At 44.3% G+C, this 23,356-nt stretch overlaps 1 protein-coding gene across 2 annotated transcripts in view; it reads right to left on the bottom strand.

Moving 5' to 3' along the window:
• The window catches only part of TSGA10 (testis specific 10), a 209,541-nt gene that overhangs the window by 84,873 nt on the left and 101,312 nt on the right, over positions 1 to 23,356 (bottom strand). For both annotated transcript variants that reach the window (XM_073614675.1, XM_073614676.1), the window contains exons 13-14: positions 15,404 to 15,572; positions 6,550 to 6,660 (exon numbers count right to left, since the gene is read on the bottom strand). In XM_073614675.1, the coding sequence (XP_073470776.1) occupies positions 6,550 to 6,660; positions 15,404 to 15,572 (280 nt within the window). The remainder of the gene's footprint in view (positions 1 to 6,549; positions 6,661 to 15,403; positions 15,573 to 23,356) is intronic.

The following is a 23,356-nucleotide window of genomic DNA, read 5'->3' on the forward strand; positions in this document are numbered from 1 at the left end:
TTTAAAATTTTAATGCACTAAAACACACTATATTGCCCAAATGTTTGATGAAATAAAAAAGATGATCTTAGGCCGAGTAGATAGATACCAAACATGACATGCTTTAAAATTGCGCACAAACGTGCAGTGGTGACAAACTAAATACATTTTTAAAAGCCTTTACAGGTTACCACTTTAGATTTACAGAGGAGGTCTACTGCTAAAATGACTGCCCTCGATCTGACGTTAGCGGTGACACCTCACATGCATGGTGCAATTGCTGTTTACATTTGACGCCAGACCGATGCTTGCGTTCGCCTTTGCGCGAGAGCAGGGGGGGACAGGGGTGCTTTTTTTTTTTCTTTATTATTTTTTTGCTTTTTTATCTTATTTTTAAACTGTTCCTTTCATTTTTTTTTTTTTAATCATTTTTATTGTTATCTCGGGGAATGTAAATATCCCCCATGATAGCAATAGGTAGTGACAGGTACTCTTTTTTGAAAAAATTGTGGTCTGTTAGACCCTAGATCTCTCCTCTGCCCTCAAAGCATCTGACCACACCAAGATCAGTGTGATAAAAAGCTTTCCCAATTTCCCAATGGCGCTGTTTACATCCGGCAAAATATAAGTCATGAAATGCTCGTAGCTTCCGGTTTCTTAGGCCATAGAGATGTTTGGAGCCACTCTGGTCTCTGATCAGCTCTATGGTCAGCTGGCTGAATCACTGACTGCATTCTCAGGTTCCCTGTTGAGACAGGAGAGCCAGAGAAAAACACGGAAGACGGTGGTAGTGGGGGGCATTCCCTCCCACTGCTTGTAAAAGCAGTCTAGAGGCTAATTAGCCGCTAGGATTGCTTTTACATGAAAGTCGACCGCTGGCTGAAAAGAATGATACCAAGATGATACCTAAACCTGCAGGCATCATTCTGGTATAACCACTCAAAGTCGTGAATGGCGTACCTGAAGACAAAAAAATGGTTAACAATAAAACACAGTAAACGGTAAAGTATAAAAAATTGCATACCTGAAAAGCAAACATGATAAAACATAATAACAATAAAACATTGCAGAATAGAATAGAATAAAAAAGAGCAGAACAATAGAGAGAGAATAGAGAGAGAGAACAATAAAACGACAACTATTTTTTTTTATTTTATATATATATATATTTTTTTTTTTACACTTTTTTTTGTAACTAACTTTTATAACTGTAACCGGTTCCAGGTTCGGGTCTCTCAAAATGCGATGGCATCTTGGGAGACCCTGTGAAAGTGTGTCTAGTCTGTGCAATGCTGTACGCTACGCTAATACTCAACTAGTGAACGGTAGCGTTCAAAACATTCACCAATGCAAAGACCAGGATTGTCAGGACAGAAGGGACAATAATAGTGGGTGTCACGCCTATATCCGCGCTTGCTGCAGACACGACATCTTTTTTGTGTTGGTTCGCTAGGTAGGGGTACTCGGGAGGACATAAAGAAAATGCCTCTCATGCAGCCGACTGCATTTGGTTGGGGATGTGAATGGGGGAAGTACGGGCGCTGCAGAAGTGGTGGGTTCCCAATTAGGATTGGCGAATGCAGCAGGAAGGGCACTATGGGCACGACGGGCCTGTGTTTGTCTTCTTCTTGGTGGCAGCGGGACACTACTTGTGCTTACCACCTCACCAGCTTGAACTGCACTTATGGGACTCGCCACGTCACCAAGTGTTACAGCAGTGCTGGTTTGACTATGACCGGGGTGTACTAGGCCGCTGGTGCTTGCCAGTTCACCAAAACGCTACCAAAAAAACTCTTAGCGATCGCAGGGATCAGGCCTGACTCTGCGAACACTGCAGTTATGTGTTCAGTGTTTTGTAAGTGACAGTGATCGATCGATACTGCACTTGGGTGGGCTAGGCTGGGCCGGGCGGAGGGGCAAAACACAGGTGCTAGCAGGTATCTGGGCTGATTCCACTAACACTGCGTTTTTGGGAACCCTAAACTGCTGGGGACGCTAGTATAGATCTGATCGGATCAGATATTGATCCGTTCAGATACTATACCACTAAGGGAGGCGTATGCTGCGTGCGTGGGTGTTAGCGGCACTGGCGCTAACCTGACGCTGCTTGGGGCTGGTGCTTGCCAGTTCACCAAAACACTACCAAAAAAACTGTTAGCGATCGCAGGGATCAGGCCTGACTCTGCGAACGCTGCAGTTATGCGTTTAGTGTTTTGTAAGTGACAGTGAACGATGGATCGATACTGCACTTGGGTGGGCTGGGCGGAGGGGCAAAACGCAGGTGCTAGCAGGTATCTGGGCTGATTCCGCTAACACTGCGTTTTTGGGAACCCTAAACTGCTGGGGACGCTAGTATAGATCTGATCGGATCAGACATTGATCCGTTCAGATACTATACCACTAAGGGAGGTGTACGGTGCGTGCATGGGTGTTAGCGCTACTGGCGCTAACCTGACGCTGCCTGGGGCTGGTGCTTGCCAGTTCGCCAACATGCTACCAAGAAAACTGTTAGCGATCGCAGGGATCAGGCCTGACTCTGCGAACACTGCAGTTATGCGTTTTGTAAGTGACAGTGATCGATCGATACTGCACTTGGGTGGGCTGGGCCGGGCGGAGGGGCAAAACGCAGGTGCTAACAGGTATCTGGGCTGATCCCGCTAACACTGCGTTTTTGAGAACCCTAAACTGCTGGGGACGCTAGTATAGATCTGATCGGATCAGATATTGATCCGTTCAGATACTATACCACTAAGGGAGGCGTATGCTGCGTGCGTGGGTGTTAGTGGTACTGGCGCTAATCTGACGCTGCCTGGGGCGACGCATATCACCGGGGGCTAAACCCTTATTCGGTAATAAACGGCGGGTGCCCTGACGCTATAAAAAATAAACGAACTAACCAGCGTCACCCGTAACAGTTATACGTGATCAGTGGTGAAAGGGTTAACTAGGGGGCAATCAAGGGGTTAAAACATTTATTAGGTAGTATATGGGGGTCCCTGACGCTATAAAACGCTGACGGCGAACCTAAATATTTACGTCCCTAACTAGCGTCACCAGCGACACTAATACAGCGATCAGAAAAATGATCGCTTAGCGACACTGGCGATGGGGGGGTGATCAAGGGGTTAAAACTTTATTAGGGGGGGTTAGGGGCGTACCCTAGACCCAAAGGGGGCTAGTACTAACTGCCCTACCACAGTAACTGTCACAAACTGACACCATGCAGTGATCAGAAAAAAAAACAAAAAAAAAAACGCTTGGTGTCAGTGTGACGGGGGGGGGGGGGGGGGGCTGGGGGTGATTGGGGGGTGATCAGGGGGGGATCGGGGGTGTTTTGTGTGCCTGGCATGTTCTACTGAGTGTGTATGTGTTTGTGCACTCTCATATTGATGTCTTCTCTCCTCGGCGCCGGAACGGAAAATACCGAGCCGAGGAGAGATGACATCATTTCCTTTGCTGCTGTTTAGCATACAGCAGCAAAGGAATGTTCTGATTGGCCGGCGGCGATCACGAGGGGGGGGGGGCCACGAATGGATGGCCTCCCCCTCACCTCCGATCGCCGGGGGACAAAAGAGGACCGCCTCGGGCACCGGGGGATCGGACCCCCCACCCGCGGGAGGCAGATCACGTATATGTACGTGATTCTGCCTGCCCGTGCCGCCTTGCCGACGTAAATCGGCGTGAGGCGGTCCTTAAGTGGTTAAAGCCCCTGCAGGAGTCCTAAAGATATCTCTATGTACTAAAAAAAAAATCAAAGTAATCAGTGTCCATAAAGTAAAATAATAGCAGTTGAAGCAAGTAATAAGTTTGATTTGGCGATTCATCAAATCCATTCAATTAGTGCTCTCATCTATATGCACTGTGCAAGTGTCTAGATATCCAAAAGTGAAAGTCCAGTGATAATAATAACTGCTATGCGCACCAAAGTGCCCTCCACCGGTCACATTATGCATCACCTCCCAGGGAAAAACAAACAAGATATTTGGGGGGCACACCCTAAAAGATGCATCAAAGATGGTGCAGCCATAAGACCATACAACAGAACAAAATATTACAGCGCACACATGCAAAAAAGACATTTACCTCCAGCAAGGCTAGTTCAAAACACCTAAACATTTTAAAAAAAACATTATCAAAAAATATGGGGATTTGGTCACACCATATTGCTATATGGTGCTTAAGCCCACTTACTGCGGTCACATTATGCGCTCACCTCCCAGGGAGACTCACACAAGGGTCAAGTAATGCCTTCCCCTTAGGGTATCAATCCAGCAATCTGCCATTCCACTGTCTTTACAAGGGCTCCTGATCCCTTATACGGTATCCCTCGCTACTCGTGAAGTAACATCTAATTGACAAAGATATAGATGACCTCTAATATAATGGCCAAGACAGACGCAGTTTCTAATTGATGCCTATAAATAACTATGCGATGACACTGGACTCACTCCTCTTGATAAAGTCACGTGTGCAGTGACAAAACACGTTGGACGGAGCCTGTGACATCACCGCTTACAATCGGGAAGCAGACAGCGAGCTGCTGGAGACACAGGACCGAGGATCTGGGGATAGTGAGTTTCCAGGGGAAATTCACCCCAATCACTCAAGCGAATCACCTGTGTGCACCAGGAATAGTGCATCTGTAAATGTGAGTTGAAACTGTTTATTAAAATAAATTATTGTGTTTTTATACAGTTAAACACCGTTCTTTCCTTACCCTTATGATACTTACCTAAGAGGAATACAGTATAAGGGATCAGGAGCCCTTGTACCGACAGTTGAATGGCAGATTGCTGGATTTATACCCCTAAGGGGAAGGAGTTACTTGAACCTTATGTGGGTCTCCCTGGGAGATAAGCGCATAGTTTGATCGGTGGAAGGCACTTTGGTGCACACAGCAGTTATTATTATCATTGGACTTTCACTATTGGATATCTAAACACTTGCACAGTGCATATAGATGAGAGCACAAATTGGATGGATTAGATCAATCGCCATATCAAGCTTATGACTTGCTTCAACTGCTATTATTTTACTTTATGGACACTGATTACTTTGATTGTTTTTTAGTACACTGAGATGTCTTTAGCACCCCTGCAGGGGCTTTAAAAGATATTATATTGGTCTTCACAGATTGTAATTTATATATTAGTCATTATTTGGAGTATCTGCAGGTGCCCAGCAAGGCAGGTTCTGGTAGCTCTTCACAATATGTTGCATTTTATACCTTCTATTTTAAGTCAATAGAAACGCACTAAAAATGCATCAAAAATGCACCAAGGGAACGTTTTTGGGGTCATATGACAATTTTGTTAAAAAAGTTGCTGGTTGTTAAGAAGCCTGTACCCGCTGGCATCCCTAACAACCAGTGAATAGTTGGTTGTTAAGGAGTCAGCACTTAACTTTAACAACCACCATTTGATCAGATTGAGAGGTCCCTGGTTTTGGGTGGAGGGCAGCATAGGTCAGGGGTCCTGCTGTATAGGACCCTGCCAGTCTGTGGGCTCTGGGGAAACTGTACCTGCTGAGCGGAAGCCTCTTGTAGAATCAACGTGGGTTACGCCAGTGAGTGCCGGCTCCTTAACAACCAGTTATCCATTCAGCTCCTCACAACCAGTGACCATTCATGAAATGCATGAAAAAAATGCATGTAAACTGCATATGCGGTGTGTTGAATTTTAACACATTAACACACGCATATCATGTTTTTAATGCGCATCAGTGTGAAAGTGGCCTAGGGCTGAAATCTGCTTCTATAATCCCATGCAAGAAAATTCCCTGCTCTACAAAGGCCAGGTCTTGTCAAACAAAGCAGTAAGAAAGAAAATTCCATCTGGCACTGTTTGGAATGCTTGTTGTCTTCTTAATTGAACTGACTGGATTTCAGGTTCGACAATTTGACAGGAATATCCATCCAGGATTCCTTATTGTAGCAGGATGTAATGCGCTTCTTTACAGTATTTTCACAAACGAATAACTTTTTCTAAAATAAGCAACATGTACTTTCCATCTCCTTATCTAAAAATACTTGAAAAATGCACCATCAAAATACTGTTAAGCATAAATGTATGTTTTAAAGTTTTTTGCAAATAAACAAAAAAAACTTGTCATTGCATGCATTGAGCACCTATTTCAATAGGTGCTCAATGTGAATCTACAGGGCAAGTAACACAGCTGCCACACATGCATTCTTTATTAAATATGCAGTGGGCAGGGAGGCCGATGCATTTGTTTAGTTTGCCTATGCATGTTTGGATGCCATTGAAAATAAACTGTAACACACAACGCACATACACAAAAGGGTATGGTGTGGGTAAGATTAAACACATAACATGCATTAACAACTGTACTAGAGCACACATAATACTGTAAATAGGCCCAACACTTTGCTTTGAAGAATTGTTTTACAATGTTCCTGTTCTCAGATAAGGAAATCATGAAAACAATGCCTAGAAATTGAGAAATGTATCTGTTTATTAGCTGTTTGGCTTCAATCACCCAATATCAAAGTGCTTAAAAAGATAACAATATAATTAATTTGGCAAAGTAAATTAAAAGCAATATACTTACCTTGGAATTCACTGAACTTTCAAGTCGGGCAATATCTGTCCTAGCTCCCTGCAGTTTTAACTTCACGTCCTGAAGTTCATTTTGAGAGTCTTTTAGCTTATGGGTAAATGTCTAGAAAACATGAAACAATGCAATGAAGTTGCAGTATATCGATCATTGTGGTGTTAAGTGGAATTCAAAATGAGTTTACTCAATCAGTACATCGTTCCCCCTCATAGCACACACAATTTATGTGCTTGGGTGTAACTTTATTTTTTGCAAAAAGAAAAAAAAAACACATTTTTACCTAACTTTTTTTTTTTCATCACATAGGGGACAAAAAGACCCTGCATGTCTCCCACTAGTTTGAATTGGACGTGGTTTTCCGTGCATCCAAATCGCACACCAGGAGATTGTGACCGGCTTTCTATGGAGCCGCAGTGGCTCTGGTGTAATTTGCACAGCAGTCCTGTGCGTCTTTTGGTCTGTTTCAGGTCTGAATTCAGCCTAAAAATTCAGGCTGAAATCGGAACTGAAACGGTGAACGAGGAAGCACCGGACTCCTGCTGTGAGCGGCTGCATGATCATATGTGAACCTAGCCTCAACGATTTGCAATGCAGATCGCATTGCAAAACATTTTTTCCCGGCTGGGCTAGGACACAGAGAGCTTGATCCAGAAGTGACGTCAGAGATGTCGCTTTCTGGGTCACAAGAAGAAGGAGAGGGGAGTGGACGTGTGTACGCTCTTCTCCTTCCCCTCCAGCCGCCGGCATGCGACATGGAGCTCCACCGCCTGCAGATCGGCAAACAGAGCCCGGTAAGCAAGGTGGGGCGCAGCGGCGGGGGGTGGCTCTGGTATCAGGCGTGTGTGAGAGCAATTGGACGGCAGCGCCGCTGCATGAATGCTCTCACCTGACAAGCAGGAGTCTGCCTGTCAGTTTCACACACAATCCAGGTGGCTGCACCCGATTCTGTGTAATACCCCCCCCCCCCCCCTGCTGTCAGGTCCGTACAACGTACAGACCCAACGGCGAAAAGGGTTAAACATATAACATCTAGTTATATGAGGTTGCATGCAGCTCAAAAACCTTAGCAAGCTTGTGTGCATTTCTTCCAATCTGAGTTATACTACCTGTGTTCTGTCTATATGCTTGGGCAGATAGGGAACACAAATAATTTAACCATAAGTAAGACAAAGCAAGCTTTTGATGCACAACAGAAATGAAACTTTTCTTAACCACTTCGGCTCTCACACTTTTTTACCTGCCTATGGACCAGACCATATTTTCACATATCTGCCATGTGTCTGTTCATGAGTCTATAACTGTGTAATTACTTATGATAAAGAATTGATACATATGTTGTTTTTTGGAGGACAAACAGGGCTTTCTCTTGACCCTAAAGTTCTCTATAAATTGTTTTACTTAATTTGCATTTTAAGGGAAAAAAGAGTAGAAATCTGAAAACAATATATTTTTTCAAGTTTGATCAGTAATATTTTGAACACAAGTACCATTACTGTGGGGAAAACATACATTTTATTCTGCTGCTTGTTCTACTTACTGTAATATTAAAATTAAATTTTTGGTACAAAACATGTTAACCCAATCTATCCCCCAGGAGATTTTATCACGGGCAGAAGGGAATCTAGCCTCAATTACAGCAGTGCACCTGAAAGGGACACAAAACTGTCTGGCAGATTACCTCAGCCGCTACCGGGTATGTCAAGACAATTGGTTGAAACCTTTGCGGGTCTCACCGACAGATGGGGATGTCCTGAAGCGGACCTGTTCGCAGATCAGAACAATTGCAAGACAGAGGACGTGGCCATTTGGCTTCTGTTACGCCTTCCCGCCGATCAGGCTAATTCCGGAAGTCCTCCGGAAGTTTCTTCTAGAAGATACAGATCTTATCCTAAAACCCCCTTTTTGGCCCAAGAGGCCATAGCTCTCTGACAAAGTAGTCAAGACCGTGGTAAATTGCAGAAAACCGGTCACTAGAGCCATATATTCCAAGGTCTGGAAGAAATTTAACTCATGGTTATCTGAAAACCAAAGATTAACTCATGATGTTCCTTCAATTTTGAAAGTTTTTCAAGAGGGTGTCGACAAAGGTCTTTCAGTTAGTACTTTAAAAGTACAGGCAGCAGCTATCAGTGTTTTCCTCCAATTTTCTCTCTTGGAAAATCCCACTATAGCTAGATTCTTTAAATCAATTTCTAGGTCCAGGCCAGTAGTGGTTAGAAGTTGTCCAACATGGGACCTGCCCCTGGTGCTTCAAACTCTGTTAGAATTCCTTTTTGAGCCCCTAGAGGATATTTCAGTTAAGTTACTTACCTTAACCACTTGCCTACAGGGAACTGTCACCCCCTTCCTGCCCAGACCAATTTTCAGCTTTCAGCGCTCTCACACTTTGAATGACAATTAGTCATGCAACACTGCATCCAAATGAAATTTGCGTCCTTTTTTTCACACAAATAGAGCTTTCTTTTGGTGGTATTTAATCACTAGTGGGTTTTTTTTATTTTTTGTGCTATAAATAAAAAAAGACTGAAATTTTGGTGAAAAAAATGCCTTTTTCTTTGTTTCTGTCATAAAATTTTGCAAATTAGTAATATTTCTTCAGAAATTTTGGCCAAAATTTATACGGCTACATATCTTTGGTAAAATTAACCCTAATTAGTGTATATTATTTGGTCTTTGTGAAAGTTATAGAGTCTACAAGCTATGGTGCCAATCATTGAAAATTGATCATACCTGATCACACCTGATGCACTGAAGACCTATCTCATTTCTTGAGGCACTAACAAGCCAGGAAAGTACAAATACCCACAAAATGACCCCATTTTGGAAAGCAGACACCCCAACGTATAATCTATGAGGCATGATAAGTCTTTTGAACGGTTCATTTTTTTCCAGAAGTTTTTGGAAAATGTGGAAAAAAAATGAAATAGCATTTTTTTCCCCACAAAGTTGTAAATTTTTAAGATATTCCAACACATAGCATGTACATAGCAAAAATGACACCCCAAAATACATTCTGCTACTCCTCCTGAGTATGGCGATACCACATGTGTGAGACTTTTACACAGCCTGGCCACATACAGAAGCCCACCAGTGAAACAGCACCTTCAGGCGTTCTACAAGCATAAATTACACATCTCATTTCTCAACCACCTATTACACTTTTGAAGGCCCTGGAGCACCAGGACAATAGAAACGCCCACAAAATGACCACATTTTGGAAAGCAGACACCCCAACGTATAGTCTATGAGGCATTATGAGTCTTTTGAAGGATTCATTTTTTTTCCAGAAGTTTTTGGGAAAGAAATGAAAACGCATCTTTTTTCCACAAAGTTGTCCATTTTTAAGATATTTCCAACACATAGCAAAAATGACACCCCAAAATACATTCTGCCACTCCTCCTGAGTATGGCGATACCACATGCGTGAGACTTTTACACAACCTGACCACATACAGAGGCCCACCATTGAAGTAGCACCTTCAGGCGTTCTACAAGTATAAATTACACATCTAATTTCCTGACAACCTATTATTTTTGAAGGCCCTTATATTTCTAACACATAGCATTTACATACCAAAAATTACACTCCAAAATACATTCTGCTACTCCTCCTGAGTATGGCGATACCACATGTGTGAGACTTTTACACAGCCTGGCCACATACAGAAGCCCACCAGTGAAACAGCACCTTCAGGCGTTCTACAAGCATAAATTACACATCTCATTTCTCAACCACCTATTACACTTTTGAAGGCCCTGGAGCACCAGGACAATAGAAACGCCCACAAAATGACCACATTTTGGAAAGCAGACACCCCAACGTATAGTCTATGAGGCATAATGAGTCTTTTGAAGGATTCATTTTTTTTCCAGAAGTTTTTGGGAAAGAAATGAAAACGCATCTTTTTTCCACAAAGTTGTCCATTTTTAAGATATTTCCAACACATAGCAAAAATGACACCCCAAAATACATTCTGCCACTCCTCCTGAGTATGGCGATACCACATGCGTGAGACTTTTACACAACCTGACCACATACAGAGGCCCACCATTGAAGTAGCACCTTCAGGCGTTCTACAAGTATAAATTACACATCTAATTTCCTGACAACCTATTATTTTTGAAGGCCCTTATATTTCTAACACATAGCATTTACATACCAAAAATTACACTCCAAAATAATTTCTTTTGAGGAAAGGGTAAAAAAAGTATTACCTGTGGTTTTAGAAGTGTCCCCAGAGGAGAGAATTGGTCTAGGCAGCAGGCAGGGATGTGCTTAGCAACAATAGTAATTACCCAGGCAGCAGGTAGGAATATTGTCTATAGTCAGCACAAGGATATCATCAGCACAGCCAAAGCATTTGTCCATAGAAATTGTCCAGGCAGAGACAGCCAGCACAGCCATAATATTGGTCCTGGTACACAGTTACCTGCCTGCACTCATCATTGTACCGCTCTCCAGCCCTTCATGAACATACTGCCTCTTGCTACAGATAATTACTGGTATTTCCATAGTCCAGGTAGCAGGCAGAGGTGTGGTCAGTTTATGCTGCAGGCAGAGGCATGGCGGCAGTAAGTCAGCAGCAGGCTGAGGGCCACAATCAGGTAAGACCTGTGCACAGGGGTTGAGGCTTCGACCCACCCAAATCTCTATGATGCCTCCGGACTCCAGACCATAATCCAGAAATTACAAAACCTGGAGATAGCAAAAAAAAATTGTTTTCTCCTTCCGGAAAAACATTTCTGGAGCCCCTCACATGTGAGACCCCTGTGTACTACAGTAGCAGGGCAACAGATCAGTCCAAGCGGTAGGCAAAAGCATAGTCCATAAAACAGGCCAGGGTCAGTTCACGTGCAAGCAGTCCAAGCAGTGGGCAGAAGTGTAGTTGATAAAACAGGCCAGGGTAAGTTCACATGGAAGCAGTCCAAGCAGTAGGCAGAAGCGTAGTTGATAAAACAGGCCAGGGTCAGTTCACATAGAAGCAGTCCAAACGGTTGGCAGAGGCATAGTCAAAAAACAGACCAGGGTCAGTTCACGTGGAAGGCAGTGGCATGGTTATTTGAGGAAACATGGGAAATGGTCAGCACAGATGGTGAAAATGGGGAAATGGTTAAAAATATGGGCTAATATTTTAGGGATGTGTGATATAGTCTGAAGCATTCACCAATGCAAAGGCCGGGTTCGGAGGGACACTGGGGAGAATGGTAGATGGTATCTCTTCAAAATCCTTTTTTGCTGCATACTCAATATTTTGTTTGGCGTCTTAGGCCTGCTTCAGATGGTGGAATGTTGTCTGGGAAGTGGCGTTCATGAAGTCGGCTAACAGCATCAGAGCGAAGGTTTTCTGGGGGGGGGTCTTTGATGGTAGCTGAGGGACGTGACAACATCTTCGATGAATTTTAGGAAGTGGGCAGGGCTTTCTGTGGATTTGGTGTGAATTATGTAGGCATTATAAATGGCCAAATGAATTAAATAGAGTGCTACTTTCTTGTACCAGAAACGGGACCTCCTTATTGATAAATAGGGCTGAAGCATTTGGTCGTTGAAATCCCCCCCCCCCCCCCATGTACAGATTGTAATCTTGTACCCATGTTGGCTTTACAATGGGACCTCGTCTTCTCTGAAATTCAACTGTAGTGTCATCATGGATGGTGGACATCATGTACATATTCCTGGTATCCTTCTACCTCAAGGTCAGTACTTCATTGCATCTCAAAGTTGCTCTTTCTCCCCTTCGCAATTTCTTATTCACTATGGCTTGTGGGAAGCCTATTCTTTCTAGAGGCTCCACAGGCCAGGGTTTCTGCGAGGTATAGGTGTTTGAAAAGGGGCAGGCTGGTGTAGAAGTTATCCAGGTATATGTGGTAACCTTTCTTCAGCAGTGGGTATGCCAGGTCCCATACAATTTTACCAGTTGTGCCCATGTAGGCCGGGCACTCAGGGGGCTGGAGCTGGGAATCTCTTCCTTCGTATATGCGGAACGCATACAGATATCCCGTGACTCTCTCGCAAAGCTTATAAAATTTCACTCCGTATTTAGCGCTTTTGCTAGGAATGTATTGCTTTATTCCTAGCCGGCCTGAAAAGGGTACCAGGGACTCATCTACACATATATGCTTATCAGGAACATAGAGTTCTGCAAATCGTTGGGAAAAGAAATTATTGAGTGGGCGAATTTTATATAATTTATTGTAAATTGGATGATTGCGGGGAGGGCACTGGGTGTTGTCTCTGAAATGAAGAAAGCGCATTATCATCGGGACCTGTACATTACAGGAGAATAAATGGGCATGTGGTGGACCAATAGGCATGTCCTTCATTTTTTCTTGTAAGCCCCATGTTTATGGTGAGGCCCCAAAAACACTTTGAACTCCTCCAGAGTCATATTCTTCCACTCAAATGGATGGACGTATGATGATTGGGGGTTGTTGGCAATATGCTGCTGGGCATATAAATTGGTCTGGTTCACGATGAGTTGCAGCAAAGTGTCGGGCAAAAACAAATAAAAATAATCAATTTCAGAAAAATTTGGGGTATTGACCTGGCTGAGCGGTGAAAGGGGGAATTCTTGCTGATCCTGAGTCGGAAGGCAGCCATGTTGGATTGGCAAGACTGGAAGATGTGTAGTGGCCCTAGCTCTTGGGGGACGTGGCACTCCAGTGCTGGTAGTTGGGGGATTTGAAGTTCCTGCGCTGGCATTTGGGCGTGATGCTGGGGCAGTGCTGGTACTTTGCCTGGGCATTTCTTGTGGCCTTTCGCTGCGGCAGCGCTGGTAGTGGGCCTTTGGTTTTGGTATCTATCGCTGGCGGCAGCGCTGGTACTGGGCCTGGGAATTTGATCCTGGGGTATATTGCTGGTGGCTGCCTGGTTTCCAGAGCGCCGTGCTCCTTTAGGAGGGATCCATTCTTCCTCTGATTCATTTGCCGATCCACTACTGTCGATCGGTTCAAATGCTGAATTTTATTCACAATCGGAATTGGCATTTGAATCTGATGAAAACTCCCCGCTGCTCTCATCAGTCATGGAGAGGATCTGGAATGCCTCCTCACTTGTACAGAATCTTTTGGACATTTTTTCTGATGGGCTGTGCAACGGGTGACAAATGAAGGTCACTGATGGGCGACAGGTGACGGTCACTGATGGGTGACAGGTGACGGGTGACAGTCACTAATGGTAGTCTGATGGTGACTGGTGCACTTTATAGGACTGATAGGTGACAGATGAGGGTCACTGATGACGGTCTCTGATGGCGGTCACTGGCAATGGTCACTGATGGGTGACAGGTGCACCGCTGACTGCAGTCTCTGAAGATGACAGGTGCACTTTGTGGGCACTGATGGGTGACAGGTGTGCTTTTATAAGCACTGATGTGGTGGCTGTTGGGTGACAGCTGTAATGGGTGGGGGGCATGTGACAGGTTCTCTTTTTTGTGGTGTTGGTGCAGTAACTCACTGCTCCTGGCTCTTCTCTCCTCACACTGGAAACGGTGTGTGAGGAGAGAAGAGCCGGTAACAGCTAGTAACCGGTCTATGTTTACAGTGATCGGCTATGAATGGATCACAGTCGATCATGTGGTAAACAGCCGCCAGCCATTGGCTGTTTACCATTGCCAGTGACGAGCAGTGTTCCTGGGAACATGCCACCACCGACATGACCGTGCTGCTCGCTCCCGATCGCGTGCATGTGCGGTCTAAAGCGGGGAAAGCCCATTTGTGATCGGCCGTGACGTAATCGCTGTGTCCTCTGCCTTTTGTCACTGCGCACTCAACAAGAGCCTTGTCTGTGTCTTGGGCTGAAAAGGCTGGAGCCACACCGGAACAAATTTGCAAGGCTGCCACATGGTCCATTTTTTTTACCTTCATTAAACATTATCGCCTGGATCTCCTATCTGCTCAGGAGCAGGCGTTTGGTCGTAAGGTCCTTCAGGCAGTTTTCCCTCCCTAGACTGATAAGTTCTGGCTCATCATCTCATGGCTGTCCTGGAAGACGCTTAGAGAAAAGCTGAGTTAGACTTACCGGTAACTCTTTTTCAAAGAGTCTTCCAGGACAGTCGGATTCCCACCCAGTTTTGTCTTGAAGTTATGTGTATTATGCATATGTTTTACAGGTACATCCTACGGTTCTCGAGAAATACAGAAATGGGGCCTGGAGGACCGCCCTTTTATCTGGTGGGGGTTAACGTGTTTCCTGTCCTGGTGGAAGGAGCCCTAGGTCTCATGGCTGTCCTGGAAGACTCTTAGAAAAGGAGTTACCGGCAAGTCTAACTCAGCTTTTTTCCACTGTTATGTCTGATGTGGCCTATATGGCCTCACAGCCTAAACATGAGCAAAGGAGAAACTGAAAACAATGTCCTAGGAAGGGAAGACCAGACTCTCTAGGCTACAGAAGGCTAGTGGTCCTGAAATTAAAATATTTTTTACCTTAATGCATTCCTTGCATTAAGGTAAAAAATATTTAGGCATCAGTGCCCCCCTCACCCCCCATTTTATTTACCTGAGCCCACATTTGATCCAGCACTGTACCCTGGTCTCACTGGTTTTGCTGAGGCAGGGGGAGCTATTGGCTCTTGCTGCTGTCAATCAAAGCCAGTGACAAGGGAGCGGGGTCGAGTCCTGCTACCTGTGTCATTAGACGCAGACAGCAAGGTTCGGGAGTGAGCCTATGCCAGTGCCCCCACAGAAAGTGGTTAGATCAGAGTACTGTTGCTCTAGAACAACATAGTAGACCTATGATGATTCTGTCAAATTTATTTGAGACAACAATTATGTGTATAATAATTTGATATGCAATAACCTGAATGTAGTCACACACTTTTGTAGGAGAATTAAAGCCTGATCTATGTTCTACCTGTATTTCCACTTTGCACTTGGATAGCTGGTCATGCAGACCACAATTTTCTTGAACAACAGCTTCCCTCTCCCTTCCAGTGCGAGACAATTCATCACTAATCTCATCCAGCTGCCGACGCAGGCGGTTGATTTCCTGTTCATGGCTGCTGATAGTCTTGGAGGATTGCCTAAATAAAAAAACAGAATTACACAAAGTGGTAGAGAAATATAATTATTTTGAAGAGTTACAGCAAAAAAAGCATTGTATAGAACAGTCAATCTCAGCCTGGTTTCCTCCAAAGGTTGTTAGGGGTTCTTTAAACATTGAGCTAACTGACCTCTCACCTGATGGTGTCTACACAGTTCCAGGCACAGCACCAGTGGAGCCTCTCTTCTTGTCTCTCAGATAAGTAAACATGGACTGTTAACTGGGTGGGTGCAAGGGTCACATTCTTCCCTTGCTGACCAGGCACAGTACATATACTGTGGCAGGTTGGCTCTATTGCGCAAAACGAAGTACATGTATGTCGTTTCATGCAATAAATAGTGTGGGAGCGCCCGCGGCACGAAGGAAGTGCCGACGTCCGCTGGCCACTCATGATCGCTTCACAGAGAGGCAGAACAGGGATCTGCCTATGTAAACAAGGCGGATCCCTGTTCTGACAGGGGTCAACATGGAGATCTGCTGTTCCAAGTGATCAGGAACAGCGGTCTCTGTGTTGTCCCAGTGAGCCCATCCCCCACACAGTTAGAACACACCCAGGGAGCACAATTAACCCCCTTGAGCATCCCTAGTGTTAACCCCTTCCATGCCAGTGTCATTTATACACTGATCAGAGATGATCAGATCAGAAAATTGATCAGAAAAAAATGATCACTGATCATTTTTTTTAGCACTAATCACTGTAATAAAGTCACTGGTCCCCAAAAAGTGTCACTAGGGTCAGATTTGTCCGCCGCAATGTTGCAGTCCCGCTAAAAATTACCAGTAAAAACAAAACAAAAAAGTCCATTAAACTATTCCCTATTTTGTAGACACTATAACTTTTGCGCAAACAATATACGCTTATTGCGATTTTTTTTGCCAAAAATATGTAGAAGAATACATATTGGCCTGAATTGATGAATACATTATTTTATATATATTTTTTATATGTATTATAGCAGAAAGTAAAAAATATTGTTTTTTTTTTTTTTTCAAAATTGTCACTCTTTTGTTGTTTATAGCGCAAAAAATAAAAACCGCAGAGGTGACCAAATACCACCAAAAGAAAGCTCTATTTGTGGAAAAAAAGGACACCAATTTTGTTTGGGTACAACGTTGCACAACCGCACAGCTGTCAGTTAAAGCGACGCAGTGCCGTGCCGCAAAATGGCCTGGCCATTAAGGGGTAAATCCTTCCAGGGCTGAGGTGGTTAACCCACCAATGTAAGGGACAATCTTCCCACATACTCCCAATGTAAGCAGCCATTCTTCCCATAGACTGTAGGATAAGGTATTCTCACTGATCCCAATGTAATGGGGGCATTCTTTTCACTGGCCATAAATGTAAAGGGTCGCATCTTCCACCGACCATAATTAAGTGGGCACCTTTCATACTAACTAAAATGTAAAGAACCTATCTGGGGGTCCCTAAGGCCTATAAATTATTTCAAGAGTTCCTTTGTGTAAAAAGGTTGATAAAGGCTGTTATAGAAATTCCTCCTAAGATAGTCAAGGTAAGGTTATTTTTGTAAAATGACACTTTTTTAGATCTCTTTTCTGATTAATATTGAAGAGTTGTCAGAGCGACATTACTAGTTCTCAAAGCCAGCATTTGTAGTTGTTCAGAGAAAAAAATCCTCATAAATGAGAACCAACAAGACAGAAAACTACATGCAGTTATGCTATACCTGACCTCTATCAGGAAATTTGCCAACAGGTTTTTCACACTTACCCAGTTCCGACCACATACCTGTAAATTGCTACTGTATGTAGATATCTCAGTGTACAGTAAATATTCTATTCATGATTCGTTTTATAGGTGGGTGTGTATGTAACACATAGGCATAGGTTATAATCAATTACAGGTATTTTAATTAACAGACAGCTATCAGAAATCTGAAATCAGTTTGGCCTGCCAAATCTCTGGTTGACCTTATATAGTACATTTTGTCAGACAAGCCATGCTAGGACTTGTAGCTCCACAACAGCAGGAGTTTCACTGCCAGCAATAACCTAGCATAACCTTAGGTAAAAAAATGCAAAGCTACTAATTTCAGTAAAAACCTGTAGTGGAACCAAAGCAGAATGAATGGTAAAGGACATGACGGGTTATACTTTGTGTTTTGAAGCTGTTGGACCCCTTTATTATCCCGAATTACACACCCACATACTTCAGGAGCTGCAAGGATCTAGGCACTCACCTGCATAAATAATGGACCTGCCCAGGTATTAGTGCATTTTTGACCAATATCTTTGATATTTATCCAACCTTGTAGGCACTATTATCCCTCCAGGTCCCATGATAGCACTTCCCAAAAAACACCCTCCTGATATTACACGTTTAGCACAATTTAATCCTTTACTACATGTCACTACAGCCACAAAGCAAATTACTGCTAAGGTCTGTAAATGTCAGGACTTTGTCTTACTGAAACTAAAAATTGAATTACGTAGATTATGATACATGAAAATAATGAGGCCCTTCTACAAGACAGGATCCCAAAATAGTCAAAAGCATGGTAATCCTGGATAGATAAAATATGATTTTTATAACAGCTTACCTGTAAAATCCTTTTCTTGGAGTACATCATGGGACACAGAGCCTTAAGTAATTACTTAACGGGTTATAGGCCACCTTCAGGTGATGGACACTGGTATACCCAATCCAGGAAGTTCACTCCCTATATAACCCCTCCTCCTTCCAGGAGCACATCAGTTTTTGTAGCAAAGCAATATACTTAAATCCCAAAAAGAGGGGAAGGACCTCTGTGTCCCATGATGTACTCCAAGAAAAGGATTTTACAGGTAAGCTGTTATAAAAATCCTATTTTCTTTATCGTACATCATGGGACACAGAGCCTTAAGTAATTACTTAATGGGACGTCTCATAGCAATGCTACTTGAGGGGAGGGAGACACAACCCGGAGGGTACCCCCAGACTTGAGGACCTATACTGCTGCCTGCAGCACACTGCGCCCAAAGGCGATACCCACATACCTCCTTACATCCACCTGATAAAATTTTGTGAATGTATGCACTGAAGACCAAGTTGCGGCCTTACAGATCTGAGCCATGGAGGCCTGGTGACGCACTGCCCAAGAAGCACTAACCGCCCTGGTAGAGTGTGCCTTAACTTGAAAAGGGGGAATCTTTCCCCTAAAATTATAACTCGCTGAATCCACTTAGCGACAGTAGATTTCGACGCTGCCTGTCCTTTCTTAGGACCCTCTGGCAAAATAAATAAGACATCAGTCTTATGAATCTGAGCAGTTGTCTTTAAATAGAATTTCACTGCTCTCACCACATCAAGACAATGTAGTGACCTCTCTTCCCTGGAACATGGTTTTGGAAAAAAACTATGGCAGGACAATATCTTGATTCAGGTGAAAATCTGAAACCACTTTTGGCAAAAAGTCTGAACGAGGGTATAACACCACTCTGTCCTCATGAATAATCAAATATGGCTCTAGAAAGAGCAGCCAATTCTGAAACCCTCCTTGCTGAGGATATAGCAACCAAAAATATCAACTTCCTTGTCAAAAGGACTAAGGGAATATGTTGTATCGATTCAAATGGCTGTTTTTGTAACAGACAAAACTAAGTTCAAGTCCCAAGGGTTCAAGGGAGGTTTGACTGGCGGATTAAGCCGCATCACCCCTTGCATAAAACCCCGGACTAAAGAATGTGTAGCAAGCGGTCTTTGAAATAAGACCGATAAAGCTGAGACTTGACCTTTAATAGTACTCAAAACCAATTTAATCTCTACCCCTAATTGTAGAAAGGCAAGAATTCTGCCTATGATATATCTCAGAGGGTGCCAACCCTTGGATTCACACCAGGAAACATAAGCCCTCCAGACCCTATAATATATAGTTCTGGAAGATGGCTTCCTTGCATTAATCAGGGTAGAGATAACTGACCCGGAAAACCCACGATTCTTCAGAATATGGGTTTCAATAGCCAAGCCGTTAAATTTAGAGACCGTAAGGTAGGATGGAATATCGGTCCCTGTGAGAACCGATCTAGCCGTAGTGGGAGAGCCCATGGACCCTCCACTGCCATCTTTTTACGATTTCTGCATACCATGACCTTCTGGGCCATGCTGGTGCTACCAGAATTACCCTTTTTCTTTCCAGCTTGATCCTGCAAAGAAGTCGAGGCAGCAACTGAATAGGGGGAAATGCACAGATCAGTGAAAACTGATCCCACTGGGTCACCAACGCATCTGTTCCGCATGCGAGTGGATCCCTTGTTCTGGCCACAAAGTTGACTAACTTCATGTTGAACCTGGACGTTAGAAGATCCACGTCTGGAGTCCCCCATCTTTGGCAAATGGCCCAAAATATGTCGGGGTGAAAAGACCATTCCCCCTGGAATAATTGCTGGTGACTCAAGTAGTTTGCCTGCCAATTCTCTACTCCCGGAACAAAGACTGCCGATAGGCACGGAACATTCCTTTCTGTACGAGTTAGAATATGGTTCACCTCTCTCTGCGCTGAGAGACTCTTGGTGCCCCCTTGGTGACTGATACAGGCCACAGCTGTGGCATTGTCGGATTGGATCCTGACAGGACAATCCTGTAACTTGGAAGTCCAGGCCTTTAGAGCCAGACGCACTGCCCGAATCTCTAAGATGTTGATGGGCAAGGTTCTTTCGGTTCTTGACGACTGTCCCTGGACAGTTGTCTTTTCTAGTACTGCTCCCCAGCCTGAAAGGCTGTCGTTACCACTTTCCAGATAACTGGTCTGAAGGATTTTCCTTTCAGCAGATTCTTGGTTAGTAACCACCAACTGAGGCTTTGGGACACTCTTGGGGACAGCCGCATTGGCAAGTCTAAAGCTTGAATTGTTTTGTTCCAAGTAGATAGGATACTGTTTTGCAACAGTCTTGAATGGAACTGGGCATAAGGAACCACTTCAAATTAAGCCATCTTTTCTAGCAACCTCATGCAAAGGCGAATGGAGGGATCGCCTTTTGACCTGACCATCCGCACCAGCTCTCTTATGGAGTTGATCTTTACCTGAGGCAAGAACACCTTTTTCTGGGCTGTATCTATGATCAGACGCAAGTACTCATGCTTTTTTAGCGGTATTAAGGAAGATTTCCCTAGGTTGAAAACCCAACCCAAACTTTTCAGGTAACTGGTTGTAATGCGTACGCTTTGCTCCAAACGAGCCACTGACTGGTCTATTAGCAATAGATCGTCTAAGTACGCCAAGACTGTTATGCCGGTGCTCTTAAACTGGCTAGAGGTGGGGCCAGGACTTTGTAAACACCCAGGGTGCTGTAGCTAGCCCAAAGGGCAGGGCTACAAACTGGAAATGCTGCTGTTCTAACTCGAACCGCAGAAACCTTTGGTGAGCGGGAAATATAGGAACATGCAGATATGCATCCCTGATGTCGATAGACGCCAGAAGTTCTCCTCCTAGAAGGATAGAAACTACTGACCTGATCGTCTCCATGCGAAAGGAGCGGATCTTCAGGAACTGATTTAAATTTTTTAGATCTTGAATGGGCCTGACATCTCCATTTGGTTTTGGTACCATAAAAAGATTTGAATAAAACCCCAAACCTTGCTCTTTTGTGGGGATCTGTATGATCACCCCTTAAAATATTAATTGGTCTAGTGCCCGAAACAGAGATTGTCTTTTCTCTGGATCTTTGGAAACGCTTGACCTCAGGAAACAAGATGGTGGAAAGTCCCAAAATTTCAGCTTGTACCCCAGCGTTACCGTGGAGATGACCCATCTGTCCTGAATTTCCTCTTGCCAAACTTCTGAAAACTGCAGAAGTCTTCCCCCCACCTTGGTGAGGGGGGTTGCCTCTTCATGATGAGGCTTTAGGATTCTGCTTAGCAGGTTTCCGGCCCCAGGACTTCTTTTGAGCCTGGGTCTGACCCTGAGGTTTTCCTGTGGAGTCTGCTGGAGGAGGCCGTCACCACTGCCTAGAGGCGGAAGCCCCTGGCGCAGGGGAAAGAGCCCGTTTAAATGAAGGGTGTTTATACTTTCTTTTGACTGGCAAAAGGGTACTTTTTCCACTAGAAATTGTTTGGATATATTTGTCCAAATCTTCCCCAAATAGCGGCTCCCCATGAAAAGGGAACCCAGTTGCTTTGGCTGACCAATTTTTTAACCACAGGATTCTATGCATATGTACTAGCATAAGCGTAAGGCGGAACGCCTGGTAAATAGAATTTTTAATGGCATCTATGGCAAAGCATAATTCAAAACATAATGCTTTTGGTAGTTCAGCCAATTCCCAGGCTTGTTGTGCAGGAACCTCTTTAAGGGCCTGTCTAAATTGGTCCTTGGCCTATTGCAGCGACTGCAGGCTGAGTAACGGCACCTGCCAAGGAAAAAGAGGATTTTAACAGGAATTCCAACCTTTTATCTGTTGGATCCTTAAGCATTTGTGCATTGTCTACTGGACAAGTTAGACTTTTATTCACACTGGAAATCGCAGCATCAACTGCTGGTACCTTCCATTTTTTGGTGAATTTCTCCTCCATGGGATAGAGAACTGAAAATCTCTTTGGAGGGAGAAAATGCTTATCCGGATGATCTCATTCAGCATAAAAAAGCTGTTATAGTAATGCATGCACAGGAAATGCATGCAAAGGCTGTTAAGGTTTTAAGGAACCCAAGGAAGAAACCGAGCTTTCAGCAGACTCCGTTAGGGGTAGCATGAAAGTAGAATGAACCATCTCCATCAGAGAGTGTATCAGCAATTTCTCAGATTGTGAAGCTGAAAAAGGTTCATCTACTGTTGTTTCCTCCGCAGAGGAATCATCGGTTTATTTTTTCCTCCTGATCGCCTGAGGTTAACACCTCATCCTGTGCCCACTGTTCCCCTTGTAAGGGGTCTGAAGTGGGGGAAGGGGATCTAGCACGCTTCCTATCCATTTGAATGGAGAATGCGATTAAAGCCACTAATCTTCCTTCCAGACCCTGCAGGGTGGAGGAAAGGACATCTTCAGTCACGTATACAGGGGCTGAGATGTGAGAAGCAGTTGCACCATCAATTTGTTCCAATGGCTCACCCTGGCCTGCCATAATTGGTAATTCAGGTGAGGATGACAGCGTGGAGATGCGACTCGAGATCCTAGCGCCTGGGGGTGAAACCTTTGGTACCTTTTTGGTTTTTGTGCTGTCTTTTTTGGTAGGCATAGGCATCCTAAGCACAAAAACAGAGGCACTATTAAATTGCACTTAATCGCTGAACATAGTCATGACCGTAAAGCCGCTATTAAGTTCATCCTAGTGCTGGGAAAAAAAGTCCTTCCCATAATCAGGAAATGCCAGTTGCAACCTTCATATATCTCACATCTCATGTGTCCCTGTGTGCAGACTGCTTGCTTCCTCCTCGTCAGCCGAGGAGAGACTGTCCCAGCTGTATCCTTATCATCCTTGCCTGCCATGCGTCCTCGTGGACATTGCACGGCGCTGCGCCTAGGCCTCGCCCCCTCCGAAAACCAACCGCCTGTTTCATTTTTGAAAATGTTCCTGTGCTCATGCGCGGCGGCTTTCGCGTCTACAGACCCAACAATGGGGGGAGGGAATGGCAGAGCCCTGTCACCAGCAGCAAAAGGAAAAAAACACAATAACAGTCTGAGCAATAACTGCAGGACCTCCGCACCCCCCCGCGGTGGGGAGGGGGGGTAGTGCAAGGGGGGTACACCGCGGATGTTCCCCCAACCCTCCGGTCCCTTCAGGGGGGAGGAAAAAGCATTTTTCTGGCAGATCTTATCTGAAAAATTCCCCTGCACAA

This window comes from Aquarana catesbeiana, linkage group LG02 (assembly GCF_042186555.1).
Source record: "Aquarana catesbeiana isolate 2022-GZ linkage group LG02, ASM4218655v1, whole genome shotgun sequence".
Classification (NCBI taxonomy): domain Eukaryota; kingdom Metazoa; phylum Chordata; class Amphibia; order Anura; family Ranidae; genus Aquarana; species Aquarana catesbeiana.